At 36.5% G+C, this 14,905-nt stretch overlaps 1 protein-coding gene across 3 annotated transcripts; it reads left to right on the top strand.

Moving 5' to 3' along the window:
- Window positions 1-2,538: 2,538 nt before the first annotated feature.
- On the top strand, window positions 2,539-14,248 carry LOC102684671 (claudin-18). Of its 3 annotated transcripts, none has more exons than XM_015361319.2 (5): window positions 2,539-2,857; window positions 11,386-11,550; window positions 11,941-12,043; window positions 12,183-12,293; window positions 12,773-14,248. In XM_015361319.2, exons 1-5 carry the CDS (start codon window positions 2,638-2,640, stop codon window positions 12,927-12,929), a joined length of 756 nt encoding a protein of 251 aa, XP_015216805.1. In that variant the 5' UTR covers window positions 2,539-2,637; the 3' UTR covers window positions 12,930-14,248. The 3 variants fall into 3 exon arrangements, with proteins under 3 accessions (XP_015216805.1, XP_006637728.1, XP_015216806.1); XM_006637665.3 differs by lacking the exon at window positions 2,539-2,857 and adding an exon at window positions 7,520-7,910; XM_015361320.2 differs by lacking the exon at window positions 2,539-2,857 and adding an exon at window positions 9,348-9,675.
- Window positions 14,249-14,905: the final 657 nt, after the last annotated feature.

Genomic DNA, 14,905 nt, shown 5'->3' with positions numbered 1-14,905 from the left:
CCTATTCATTTTGCGTGTTACAGAGTAGTAGTAGACAGTAGTAGATCTGGACAGTTTACCTTCGGGTTCCCTCCTCTGGATTGTAATACGCAACTGGGACACCAAACAAAAAGATAAGAATTACAAAAGCCCCTAAAAAATATAACAACCGTTGCAAAGAAAAATACTCAGTAAAATACAAATCCTATACTCCATTGTTATTGAAACTACAGTAAAAAAGATGGTTTACCATTATGTATTATTCACAGAGTTTTGCCATGACATAATGCAAAACCGTCTCCCGTTTACTTTACAAGAAATAAACAAATATACAGTATGTGCAGTATCTCTAAACTCCAGAGAGGGCTGAAGGGCTATATTCAGATCATCATACCTTACCTACATACCTTTCACATGCAGTTGACCTGGCCAGGGTTGCATTAAGTGGGTTTAAGTGAAGCCAAATCATCCTTTTTTTGTAAATAAAAGACAACAATTCTGAACCGGGTACAAACCACAATCATTTACAGGTTGCAAACTGAAATCCTAATTTTTTTGCATGATTAATTTCATCCTGTTAGGAAAAGAGACCGATAACAGCTCTATGGTAACCCTGACTGGCCGAGACCTACTCGTGTTGACAGAAAGATAACATTCTGAGAAAAAAGGCATTCAAATTACCTCACCCATTTGCTTATGGGTGAAGTTTTCACCATATTTATTACTATAAAATGCAGAACTTAATGCAGGACTGTTCAACCAATGTCTTAGATTTCACATGGAGGGCAGTCAGTGGTAATACAGATTTTTGATTACCAGTCCTTTATAAACCCTAGTCTTTGATATAGAAATACAAGTACTAGTCTATGAAGTACAAAGAACCTGCTGTAAATAGCTCATCTCATCTGTTCATGAAGAGTTGTACCAAAGGGCTGGGCTGCTGTTTGCCTTAATAATGTGTTATTCAGAGATTAGTTTGTCCCAACATGAACTGATAAGATTGATGTAGAGTTTGGCATGACGTGGCACAGACAGGCGTTACATTTCCTGATTCACATGTCAGGCTAAACTCAACCAAGTCAGGTGAAAGAGTTCATCACTCAAGTCCATCCTGGTCTTGTTCACTGGAGTTTCCCCAATATTCTGGTGACCCCTGACTTTGCTCTATGTTTGAATAAATCTTGACTTTATTTGCTTCATGATTTTAAAAATTCATTTCCCCTATTCCTTAAGACTGATTCTTAATAAATTTGAAAGTAATCTATATCTTTCCCCCAAAAACACAATAAACTCTAAAATAAGCTTATTTTAACTGAAGGTAACAATGTCTTCTTTGAGACAACACTTCATTCAGTCTGATTAATTTACTCTTATGGCACAACAGCCTGGGGCTGGAGGTTTTCAGAGAAAGTAAAGGAAATCAGGAAGGTTTAACAGGTTTGATGTAATGATTACAGTAGATTGGGAACTGTACAATATATTCCTATTTTGTTCCTCTAAAGTACAACGGCTTCTCTACCACTGTTTGCTTTAGCCTGGAACTAGGAAATATTGGGTCAAATAAACATGGTTTCTGACCTATCTTAAAAAGCAGAGCTGTTCAACAATCATTTTGGGCACAAGAGTGCTGATTACATGTGTGAGATTGAGGCAGTACTAGTGAGAAAGACAGGATTACATTAATATACTGTACACATGATCTCATAATCACGAAACATTTTATTTAAAATAAATGAAGAACCACAGCTGGCACTCTTTTGCACATCTCAAAAAAAGTCTTCTTGACTTCCCTGAGTTATACTGTACTTTTTATATACTGCATTCAAACTTCTGTCACAACTGACATAGCTGTAAATTGTGGGGGTCTTTTGATTATCAGTATACTATATGATACCAATTTTAACTACACCGTTAAATTCTCTAGAGCCTTGAACCATTTTCAAATTAAAGTATCTATAGATCAAGAGGATACTCCCCCTTTGGAAATTAATGGCTCTAAAGTAAATCCAGGACAGCAATGTGGCCCTTAAAAGAAACCCTTGTTAACCCAAAGTTAATTAATTTGGTTGATGCTTCTTCAGTGACCACCTGTAAATGTACACCTGTAAGAAATCAGTAAAACAAAAGTATGCTTTAACCTTTCTCCCTTTTCTCAGCAAAAGAAAAATCTCTTGCGAATCTGTTTTAGTATGTTTTTAGACGTGTTCTACCCAAACTAAGCAAATTGAGAGTGCCTCTTTGTTTATCTGTTTCACACTTAAAACCCTCAGAAAGGAACACTGGGAACACAAAAAATAAACAGGAAAGGGCAAAACACCAGCACTTGCCAAATGGGTGGCTCAACGATAGCCACACATAAAATTCAATATACTGTTATCATGCCCTTTGCTCACGCTCTGACAGATTGGTGTTTGGCGTTTGAAAGGTACCAGGTGGACCTGTCCCTCCAAAGCTATCAAAGGAAAACAGTCAGAGGGCCACATTCACGTCAAGAGGACTTGAGTCATATACAGGTAGCTGTGTGGGAGGGCAGATACGGACCCTAGTTAACATCTCAGCCCGATCTCAGCTCTCGTACGGCTTCTGTGCCTGCTTTGTGTCTAGAACTGTGTAGCCAGTGCAGGACACTACAAGTCAAACTCCCTTCACTCAGGAAGGATGGCTGTAACAATGTGCCAAACTGCTGGCTTCCTGATCGCTTTTCTGGGCGTAGGGGCTATCATTGCAGCCACTGGCATGAACAACTGGAGCAACCAGGACCGCCAGGGGGATGTGGTGACATCTGTCTACACCTACAAAGGGCTGTGGAATACCTGTGAAGTGGGCAGCTCTGGATTTACTGAATGCAGGCCATTTTACACCATCCTGGGTCTGCCAGGTAGGAACACTCTTTATTTTTAATTTGTGGAGTATTTGCAAAATGTGTGTGAGTGGGCAAGACAAGATAGACCAGGGAACCTTGGTCAAGCTGCAGAGTACAAGCAGAGCACACAGTTCTGTTTCCCCACTCCCACATCACACAGAGTTAAGTCACAAATGGGTTGATAACTGTTCTCCAGTTTACACTATGGCATTGTGCTTTTTGTCTTCTATTGTATTTTCACCGATTCACAAAAGATTCTTCAAATAAAAGCCTAGAAATTAAAAAGAGAAAGTTGGATACATCACATGCCCACAAAATCATGGTGATGTAATTCTATACTGTTCATACAACTACAACCACAATTGCTACTGATGTTGCAACTACACCATTAGACTAAAACAAGTTAGTACACTAATTGCTAATTATCTCTGAGCAGAAGTCTCTTGACTAAGACAAGCTGGCATGCTGGTGAAAGCTAGCTCAGAACCATTGCGAGCCCATTTGAAAAGGAATCGTGATTCCATAAAATCACAGTCATGAAAATGACTGTCATTTTGGCTGTCCAAAATCTGTCATTTTTTTAAATTAAATAATCAGAATTAAATGGTCACCACGGACTTAAAATTATGATTTTTAAAAAAAACAAATGAAAGACTCTAAAAACTCTAAAAAGCTTAAAGCATAACAAGCATAAGGTTTAATAGTCATTTATAGTGGTAGTAAAATGTTTATCAGTACATATTAATGAAAATATGTTTTGAAAAAAAATAAGTTTGATAAAGTTATGGAAGCATTAACTACAAATTAATTAACCTTATGTCTTGAACTTCTAGATTTGTACTGATGCTTTAAAGTTTAAAAATATATTAGTAACAATTAAATGTAGACCAAATTACTTAAATTTAATATCAGGAACATCTAAGTCCTTTATTAATAGAACTTCCATTCTTTCCAAATTGACAATATAAAAAAAAACATATTATTACAGTACATTAAACACATCACAATTAAGACATGAAAGGTATAGGGCTTCTGTAATAACACTTAAAGATATAATCTAAAACATATATAAACACGTTTCAATTAACCATTCATGCTGACACAGCAAATGAAAAAATGTTTTAGTGGTAAAAATGTAAATGTGTTCTATTCTGTGTGTTGAAAGTAACACAAAGGATGGATACTGTATAAGATTTCTAAGCAAACCAGCCTAAAACCACATAATAAAATTAATGTACAATTACATAATACTGTAATTGTAGAGTACATAGTACAAACAATAGTAATAGTACAAACAATACTGTTTGTACTGCGGTACAAACAAGTAAGAAACGACTTACTCAACGTGTAACTTTACAGTACATTTATCCATTATCAGAAAACTGCCCGTTCTTGCAGCAACCTGGTGACTAATCCAGAAGTACAAGGCTTCTGGATCGCAGGGCTCACACAAGCACGAACACAACTCAAACCAACTAACCTAGTCAGCATGTGTTCAAAAGGTGGGAAAAACCTGGAACTCCTGAAGAAACAGCATGCAAACCCCTTACCAACAGCACTTCAGACCAGGATCAAACCCACGACTCAACTGCTCTGTATCAAAATATACAAAACAGCACAAAAATATGTTTTTGTGATTCAGTAAGAACTACTGTGCCTAATTTGTCTAATGATGCTACTGTAGAGGATGCAAGAAGTCACAGCTAATTTCAGGAAAGGTTCTAAATGAGTTTTAATTTATTATGAAAAAAAAAGCATTTTTCCAGAGAACAATTCCAGCAGTTTTGCAGTAAGTTGTATAGTCTGGGTACAGCTCTGGTCACACTCTGTTATTACCATCAATGTGTGTTTAGAAGTGACCACTGCATATGCATATGCATGCATGTGAACTATAGAATACAGTACTGTATGTAAAATACTTCCACACATGGCACAAAGGCTAGTTCTGACAAAATTATCCCCCCTTTTAAATTATTCCTGAAATATCACAATGTCAGGCTAGGCAAGGTCTACACTACCAAGAAAATACGAACTGTATATAAAACAAATGGTTCAGAAGAGAAGGATCAATGGAATCATTGTTTCATGAAGTGATCTTGGATTTTTTTTTTCATTAATTTAAAAACATCTCAATAGAGCAAAAGCAAACTATAAAATACAATTACAGCACAGTACAGTACAAATAATGAGATAATGACTAGTTGTATATTTCTGGTTCACTGTGTTTTTTGGTAGTAGTCACCTCACATTGGTAATGGTAGTGGTAGTACCTCACATACCTTGCCTTTATTTATAAAAGCTATGGAAATATATGAATCATTGAAATTTTGAACATTTTTAAAATATATTCCTGGAATTAGAAAAAAAGGGTATTTATTTTTAGGATAAAATATTTCTATTTTCTATAAATTCTAAGGATACCATTTAGAATTTCCAGTGTTTCCAAAAAGTATAATTACCACAGTAGTTCTGACATTGCCGAAACAAAACAAATTTATGTAAATTAATGTGACAGTAATGACAATTTACATTTTGTCTTCACCTACAGTACCTTTTAACACCTCATTAAATAATTCACACCTTAAATAATTAATCATTGGATAATCACAATGTAAAACAGATGATTACAGGAATCTGTACTCCTTGGTATTCTTCTAATTTGATTTGCTCTTTTAAATCTGATCCAATGTAAGAACAAGACTTTGACTGCATTGTTTTATTCAACACAAGAGTCTTGCGTAGAAACACAGCACAAAGAAACTGGAGGGTTGATAATATACAGTATTAGAAGATGCAAAAGGAAAGACAAACATCAATTAAATAAAAGCCTTCCTAAAAAAAGATTTTGAGTCTGGATTTGAATACGCTTAGGGAGGATAACTTTCTGATATCCTTGGGAATAGATTTCCAAAGCTTTGGGGTGTACAAGCTCTGGGGTGTACAAGAACTTTGGGGCTCTGACACCCAGTCTGTAGACGAGCTTGGGGGACAGGCAGGAGACCAGAGTCAGATGAATGCAGGCTGCAAGCTGGGGAGTTGGAAGATGATAAGTCGGACAAGTACTGAGGCGCCAAGCCATGTGGAGCCTTGTAGGTCAACATGAGATTTCTGAAGCTGAATTACAGGTGAGGATGGATCGTGAAGACAGGACAGAAATTGTGAGTTGGTTTCTTTGATTCACTTCACTTTCGTGACTTTCATAAGAGGTTTCGATATGAAAAAGGCATCCATGGCTTATCAAAATTTTAGCCTGGGTTGTAGCCTCTCCCCATACAGTATCTCTGTTTGCTTTATGAAGGGTGACTGGTACACGGTGAAACAACAATGTTCAAACAGAGTCAGCTAGCCGGTTGGAGGCTGAAAGGCTGAATAAACACTCAATGCAGAAACCAGGTTTTGGGGTTTTGCTGAGTGGCTTTGGAACAATGTTTGGATGATGAAAATGATTCATCACACTGGTGCAATAACATATCCTTGTTTTATACAGTTTTATACTTCACTTCCCAGAAAGGTTGCAACTCCTTTACAAACTGTAACAGATAGGATCTGCTTTTTGGCATTCCCAGGGATTAGAACATCATTCTACAGATAGATCAAGGGTAAAAAAACCTATTCATAGGAGGAAGTCTCTCATTCTAGTAGGAATGGATAAGGGGACTTAATTACTGCAAGTTTTTCATGTTGAAAATGAAGTACCTACAACAAATCAATTAGTGCACAAATAGGGGAGTTAAAAAACAAAACATTTTCATACATTTACAAAATTACACCTTTGACATCATCGTCTACGGTTGGCACTGTATCACAGGCTTTTATAATGTAGCTCTGGTAGTTCGGGTTTAGCTCATTCATAAAGAAGATTCATATTGTTACTCTTATGAACTTTTTCAGTTTATGTGTTTATATCACCGAGGTGTAGCAACACACACCAGCAGCCTCTACTCTTTCTCTTGCCACCTGTACAAGGTCTACACACATTGGGACTAATTTCTGCCACATTACAAATGTTTTCATTAACTGTTAAGTACATTTAAATCTCTGGACATACAGGAATACCCTGACAGAGTGAGATATTGCAACTGTTCAGAAACTCTGTTGTTCAATTTGTCAGTTTACTTTCTAAAATATACAGTATCAGGATGTTTTTGCTCGCTTAAGAAAAAAGTAAACAATTCTGACTAAGGAGAAAAATGTTTTGAAAACATTTAGTCTTTTTGACCCAAAGATTATTAAATGGTATGTCACAGGCTTACAAATTATGAGGTTTCCGCAGGAAAGAACATAGAATGAGCATGAACTTACAGTATGAGCTCTCAAGGCAACTTCTCAAAAGCCATCATCTATTGTTAATGTATCTCTTGTTTATTAGTCACTTAGCTAGTGTAATATTAGGTTAAATTATCAGTTTCCTATTTCGGAGAGCATCCTGTGAAGAAGAAACGAAAGCTTTTAATAAATAAGCAAAGATAGGGACTTGCTCTGTCAGTCTTAAAACAAATCACCAACCGATGCTATCATCTCAGTATCACCAAAACCCATGAAAATCCCCTTCAAGTTTCATCAGCAATACAGTAATATCCCAGTACCACCCCACCCACTCGGTCCCTCCCTATTTTTGTTCACCTGCAATGACAAGGCCATGAACAAACAGGGCTTTGAGAATCAAGCACAGGGGTGTAGGGGGACCTGGCAACAATCCTATCTGATCCAAAGACTGAAAGTCAAACAGGTGAGTCCACGATAAGGCCGAATAAGGCAGGCTACAGGCAGCACTGGAAAGCATTTGACTCCTAACTCGAGAGAAAATAATTGTGGAGGTTCCAGCATAGCAGGTGCTCCAAAAACGTCATGGCAGTGACTTTGTGCCAGGTGATGGGCTTAATTCTCGGAATTTTGGGGATTGGGGGTGTCATTGCCGCCACTGGAATGGACCAGTGGAGCACCCAGGACCTCTACGACAACCCTGTAACAGCTGTCTTCAACTACCGGGGCCTCTGGAGAACCTGTGTCACTCAGAGCTCTGGATTCACAGAATGCCGACCTTACTTTACCATCCTCGGGCTGCCAGGTAGGACATTACCGTGGAAGGGGGCACTTCTGGGCATCTGGCTGCAGTTGGCCTATATTGCTGAGTTAAGGGAATGATAACTGTGCCTAGAATGTGGAATAATCAGAGACAACTGTCAGGATCATAATTTAACAGAGTGAAATCCTTAAGGGGCCAGTTTACTGTACACGTCTTCGTCTTAACATCACACAATAACAGCTCTGTGTCTAAGAAAAAAATAAAACCAGGTTCTCTAAAACTAATTGATTCTTAAAATATCCAATCTTATATTTAATCAATTACTCCCCAATCTGACACACACTTTTTATTGAGATTCATTAATAAAAGAAAGATCATTTTAACTAATCTTTACAGTTCAGCTCTAAGCAATGTTTAAGAATTCTGAATGTTAATGATTATGTTGTTTATGTATTTTTTATTCTTCTGAAGAAAGGTTTATGTAGGTGTATACCAAACCAGAATTGTAAGTGCATCATATTTAATTTTAAAAAGTTATTATAGATTAGGATTTTGCGAGTTCCTGATCTGTAACGTGCTTTCTTTAAATGTGCTTACCAAAGGAAGTGTCTGCAAAAATGTTTTTTAAATTACTGAAATACAATCATGAGGAAACATTTTGGTATGCAGAATAACATACAGTAATGGACTATCAACAATACAAATAACGACTACACACATCAGGAAAAGCAGATTAAAAGTGGTGGAAAGGAAAATATTATTTGTTCTCTCAAAAAAACAATTATTTTTTAAATTTTTAAATGTTTACTTTTTAAAATTATAATGAAAATATATGTTTTGTACAGTACATCCAATTACTGACAAATTTGACCAATATTTTATAAAGGAATAAAGAATCATATTTTTAAATGTTTACATAAAGAACATGAATAGTGTGATATTCATATTTTTAAAATTTCCCCCTTACTCATTACATAAACCTCCTTCTTTCACAGAAAGACAAAATTCAATAATTTTATAGCAGTGAAGATGACATTAGTTTCTGATTTTACAGTAGACAAAACACAGCACTAGTATTATATATAACATATCAGTTATCGAAGAGTTTTTTTTTCCATTCTGAACCCGCTTAAAAAATAGATTGCGGAATCAACCGTTACGCTATGTAGCCACACCTTGCTGAAGGTCATGGGTTTCTATTGATCTCAGATACAGAATTCAGGTAGAAGTTATTCAGCAAAAGCCAAAAACATAGGCAAACTATTTGATCTATAGTACAGCCTACTTTTGTGAAATGTCCATTTTTTAAAATAAAAAATGGCCAAAATTGTCTAAACTAAGTAAGCAAATAGTGAAACTGGGTCTTCCGTCGCCCATCCCATATCGGCAAAATAAGGAAACTATTTTCGAAAGCTACCTTCGCCATACTCGAAACTCATGAGGCAACATTAAAATTCCGAGCAAACACTAGATAAGCTTCAGTCGTTTTGTGTGCACTGATAAGCAATCAAAGCTAGGCTTTCATTTTGCGAACAAACGGACGGCATAGTGGAGCTTGTAAACAGCGAACACTTTGCAGGAAAGAAAATGGCCTCCACGATGTTCCAAGTGGTGGGACTTATGCTGTCGATGCTAGGGCTGTTAGCGGTTGCTGCTGCCACAGGCATGAACCAGTGGAAAATACAAGATCGCTATTTGACTTTGGTGACCAGTGTATATGTATATTCTGGACTCTGGTACTCCTGCGTTGGTGAATCGTATGGCACTTCAGAATGCCGGCCTTTCTACACTGTCCTTGGATTGCCAAGTAAGTGGACAGCTTGTTCCTAGATGAGATTTGCACGGGGGCATCCAAATCAAAGGTTGCAGAATTAAGGAGTCTGGTTAGTTGAAAGAAACAGGAAAACCAGACGCAGATAAAATGATAAAATGGTAAAATGAGTCAATTTCCAACCTGACATGTAGTGTTATAGACATATACAGACAAGTTAATTTATCACAAAAACTTGCTTTACTGGACAAAAGCTTTATTCTTTTTGAAATACACAATATATCACCATAACAGTCAGAATACCTAAGATTATATAGATTTTCAGTGTATATACAGTGCCAGTGTATATTCACACAATTCTACTTCTGCCATTGTACTTGTAAACTTTAAATTTAATTTTGGAAGCGAATAAATACAATGACCAAAACAAACATTTTCATCACCTGGAGACTTGATGGAATCATATCATTTGTGTATTGAGAGTATGTCTTTCTTTTGTGACACAAGACAAAAATATGGATGGAAATATTGTTATCATCATTCAGCAAAGACATCAGCCTGATATACTGTAGATTATCTAGTAAATAAAATACCTTGAAATGATTATGTTTTTCTTAGTTTCATTAATTGAAATCAAATAGTATTTAGTACAGTTGCAAAGTAGAAAACTGAAATTATGTTTGGTATGTTAGTAGTAAATAATATGAGACCAACTCAAAACGAGTTGAAAGAATCATAAATTAATTATTTCAACCCATCAAAACATACTCTAGGTGGATTATGAAGTATTCTGTTTTAGAGGATTAATTTTCCTAATTATGTGAAATACTTTCACCATGTGGAGGTCAATCATGCTCAGTACATTAAGTCTAATTTACTAATGGTGCTAATTTGAACATGGTGGTAATTAGTAAATAACAGTCTTTTTGCGTGGCTATAGCAATTTACTAAATGCACTTAATTTCTCCTACTCTGGTCCTACTCTACTCTGGTCTCTGTTCTACTCTACTTCCACTCTGGTCCTGCAGAGACCCAATCCAGTTTGTCTTGTATGTCATGCAAAATCACATTTTGGGAAATTTTGCGGTGACACAGTAGGGCAGTCTTTAGCATTGTTTCCTCACAGTGCTGCTACCCTAAGTTTAACTATGGAAATTACCCCTCTATTAAAACTAACTCATCATTAAGTAAATGTTAATATGCTGCAGTTGATTTTACACATCTCTTGATTTGCATTCCATATATTCATTTTCTCACCGCTTCTTCCAATTTAGGGTCAAGAGGGAGTGAGTGCCCATCCCAGCAGGCTACACTCTGGAATGAAATGTCCATCTCAGACACACAGACCCAAACATAGACACATACACACACTCACACCTAGGGCCAATGTTCCCAGAAGTCACTTAACCTACAGTATCAGTATGTTTTGGGGCTGTGGGATTAAACCAGTGAATCCCAGGGGAAACCCACATGAACATGGGGAAAACAGACTGACCTCATGCAGTCTCTTGATTTCCCCCTTGGTGAAATATCATTTTCAGCAGGATAACGTAAATCGTAAATACGATGATACAGAGCAATAAACAACACATGTCGTTTCGAGTGAAAATCCACGGCCACAGTTTATTAAAATTTTAAAGTAGAATAATGAGCTTCCTATTACAAGCAGTAGAGCCAGCAGTACTCTAGGTAGAAATTGCTAGTTTTTGGACATGAATCCTTACTGTGATTTTTGTCTACCTACAGGTAGTTTCCAAGCCGTGAGAGCCCTGATGATCGTGGGAATCGTCTTGGGTGCAATTGGAATCCTCATTGCCATTTTTGCTCTCAAGTGCATTAAGATGGGGAGCATGGAAGACACAGCCAAGGCAAATATGACCCTGACATCTGGGATCATGTTCATCCTTGGAGGTATGCTAAAGCTTTCTTTTCTGACACTGCTACTCGGGGGTACTTAACAGGCAGCTCAATTCTACTGTTGGCTTGGTTCACACAATGCAGGTACTGACTTGAGGGCCATCTGCACAAGTTGGCATTTGAAAAAAGTAACATACTCTTGTATAATGCCTTCATTACATATAATTAGCTTGGTGCAACTGTTTGCAGAACAGTACAGACGTCAATGTTATTTGATGTTAGAATAAGAAGAATACTATGAAGTTCTTGTCATTTTCAAGAAGGAACAGTAAGAAGTGTTGACAAAGAGGAGTATTGTGCCTTTTGGAATGTTCAGGTTCATTCATTATGATCTGACAACCTTACAGTATGCCTCCCTTTTGACTGTGGATATGTTGCTCACAGGGATCTGTGCCATTGCTGGAGTCTCTGTCTTCGCCAATCTGATTGTGACCAACTTTGCAATAGTCTCTACTGAGGTTGCCTATGGATCATCTCTGCAGCCGAGGTGAGTGCAATCCAGAGACACCTTTCATGATCATTTTTTTCCACTAGACACAGGAAGAGTGTCCTGTCACGTTTGAGCTTTCATGATGGTAAAATTCAAATTTCCTGACGCATCTTACTGTGGTTATTCTAACTTTCAGATACACATTCGGGCCCGCCCTCTTCGTGGGCTGGGTGGGAGGAGCTTTGCTGACGGTGGGAGGGATCATGATGTGCCTGGCCTGCAAAGGAATGGTGCCTGAAAAATCTCGGTAAATTTCCTTCTGTACTCTTCATGTGTAACTGGTCACTTTTCTGAGACATACTAGCTTTGTGTTTGAGAAATCATCAAGCTTTCCTTTTTTGTTGCTTATTCTTATAGAAATGTCATTGATCTTTTTACAGGAGAATTTAAAGGCAGGTATCTGGTGAAAAACAAGTTACAGTACAGTTCATATGCTGATCTGCAACAGAAATATTTGCCATTTAGATTATCATGGGTTGCAGAACTATTATCAAGCAATGAATTAGGCTTTAAATATGACTTGATCATTTCAAACAAGGGGAAATAAAAAAGACCAAATCATATAGGTACATTATAAATATAAAAGTTATTTTTATTTGTCCTCTTCTGTACTCAATAAAACAAACAAGATAATAAAGAGGACATTGTCCTTATCGTAAAAACTAGAGGAAAGTTAACATGTAAAGCTATAAGATAATTTTCATTACTGTTTCCTTTGTATTTCAGCTACAATGCGGTTTCTTACAAAGCTCCCTCTCACAACACTATCTACAAGTCTGGTCCAGGATATGATGACAAATCCAGGCAAGGTTATGAGGATGGATACAGGGCACGCAGTGAAGACGGCAGGAGATCCAATCCTACTAAGTTTGATTATGTGTAAAAACTACGGAATTTCCAGCCTCTAATATCAGACAGGGTAGCTGGTGGAGATTGTGGGACTTCAGACAGAGGTGGATTAGTTTCTAAAAACTGCTGCCAGGACCCATGGTCACTTGATTAATTACTTGATTAATTGCTGTCTTGAATTTTCAATTTTACATGAACAGAACATCTCAGCAGACCGACCTTCACTTTGCAAAACACACTGTGTGTGTCGTTTTACACTTTTCATAACCAGAGCTATGTGTTGTGACCCCATTGATAAAACAAATTTAGCTAAATTAGCTCATCGTTGACAAAGAGCATGCAAGCTTTTGTATTTACCCTAACACATTTTATTCACATTTGCACATGTTCCATCATTGTGTTAAGTGTTTACAGGTTATTATGCTCTAATACTGTGTAATACTGTGCAAACCCAACAGGCAAATACTGCTGTTTTATTGAACTAATTATTTAATATTATCACCGAAAAAATAGTTATTTTTCAGTATGAGTTAAACAAACTTTCATGTTGTGGAATAGTCATCCACAGCAATACCCTATGAGCTTTAATTTAGATTTCATAAATTGCCCGAAAAGCACAAACAATTCAGGCCAGGGTGATTCAGGATAAATTCAGAACAGAACATCATTACTGGCTTGAATAATTGACAATGGGACAACTGACCTGTAATATTAAAGGAACTGGCAGATGTTTTGGTTATTTTAGTTATTCTACAATAATTCTGTTCTATATTTTTTAATTGTGTTTTACTAATTGTCATTTGTGTATTTTTTTTATAAAATATCAACTCATAGCAAAAGCACAGCAGTCTTCTGTGTTGAGTCACTACATTTATTTCTTGAATTATGTTAAAGCTTTATTGTGTTGGATTAGCTATTAGATTTGATTTTGTGTTGTACCATGCATGAATTAAAATCATTATATGTTTTAATGTAGAATGTTAGGTTGCTTAATTTGTCATTTGCAAAATTAATTTGGTCATTTATTGCCCTACCAATTAAGACTATACTACAGACTATTATTCTTGGAACCAGGTTTTGCCTAGAAAATTGGACATTGTGACTTAGAACACAGAAATGTCTTACATGTTAGAAAAGACACTGAACTGTATTGCTTTCAATAGTCTCAAAACTGCAATTATTTTTTGCCACAAAGAAAGTTAACCTTTGACATCAGTGCTCTAAGTTATAAATCATCTAGAAATATACAGTACCTATGATATGAAGGACTGAGACTCACTTTGTTAATAAGTGGAAATGGATAAACATTTTTCTGGTTTTTGTGTATTTTTTATTTTGCTGTTGTTCATTAAAATTTTCAAATAACTTGAGAGTGATTTTTTTTCTTAAGGCCGAGAAGGAAACCTGAAGACTGACAAACTTTACATATTAGAAATAAAAACATTTACTGTAATTAACACCCAACTAATGCAGATAATGAAGGTTAGATTTGACATCAAACCCATCAAATTACTACTTAAGAGTAAATTGATCATTAAAAAATCCTGATGTTCTTAGAGAAGTGGACAGACATCATGACACACTCTCCAAAACAGCTAGGAAACTAAAATTTTAAAAATCATAACCCTAGTTAATTAAATATGTATAAAAACATAATCATCTTCTATGGAAAATCAAATATCTGACATGTCTTTGGTGGTTTGAGAGGCTCTGGAATAAATTCTTCAGAATCAATAAGGTGTATTTTTTCCTTTTGTCCAGCCATGGTCTTCTGTTTTTCACACGTTTACTGCTCAGCACCTGCTGCACTATGTAAAGGGCACAATATTATGTAGCGCTTTTAGAGATAAGAGCAGCTACTTAAAAGCTTTTGTAATAACACCTGCACAAGCTTTAGGTAGGTGTGACAGGGATTTCAATGGCCTGGCAACTGCTGATTCTTTATTGGAAAACTAAACATCATGCTGCATTTCAAATGAAGATTCTTATTGTGCTTTAATTGGAAAGGGT

The sequence above is a fragment of the Lepisosteus oculatus genome, chromosome 13 (assembly GCF_040954835.1).
Source record: "Lepisosteus oculatus isolate fLepOcu1 chromosome 13, fLepOcu1.hap2, whole genome shotgun sequence".
In the NCBI taxonomy this organism is placed as follows: domain Eukaryota; kingdom Metazoa; phylum Chordata; class Actinopteri; order Semionotiformes; family Lepisosteidae; genus Lepisosteus; species Lepisosteus oculatus.
Note: the sequence above shows the minus strand (reverse complement) of the source record. Positions and strands in the feature narration are given on the sequence as shown.

Bases quoted from the DNA above. Each gene is read 5' to 3' on its own strand.
- LOC102684671 (XM_015361319.2), top strand. From the start codon at position 2,638: ATGGCTGTAACAATGTGCCAAACTGCTGGCTTCCTGATCGCTTTTCTG. The intron at 2,858-11,385 runs GTAGGAACACTC...GTCTACCTACAG, and splicing joins CACCATCCTGGGTCTGCCAG to GTAGTTTCCAAGCCGTGAGA. The intron at 12,044-12,182 runs GTGAGTGCAATC...TCTAACTTTCAG, and splicing joins GGATCATCTCTGCAGCCGAG to ATACACATTCGGGCCCGCCC.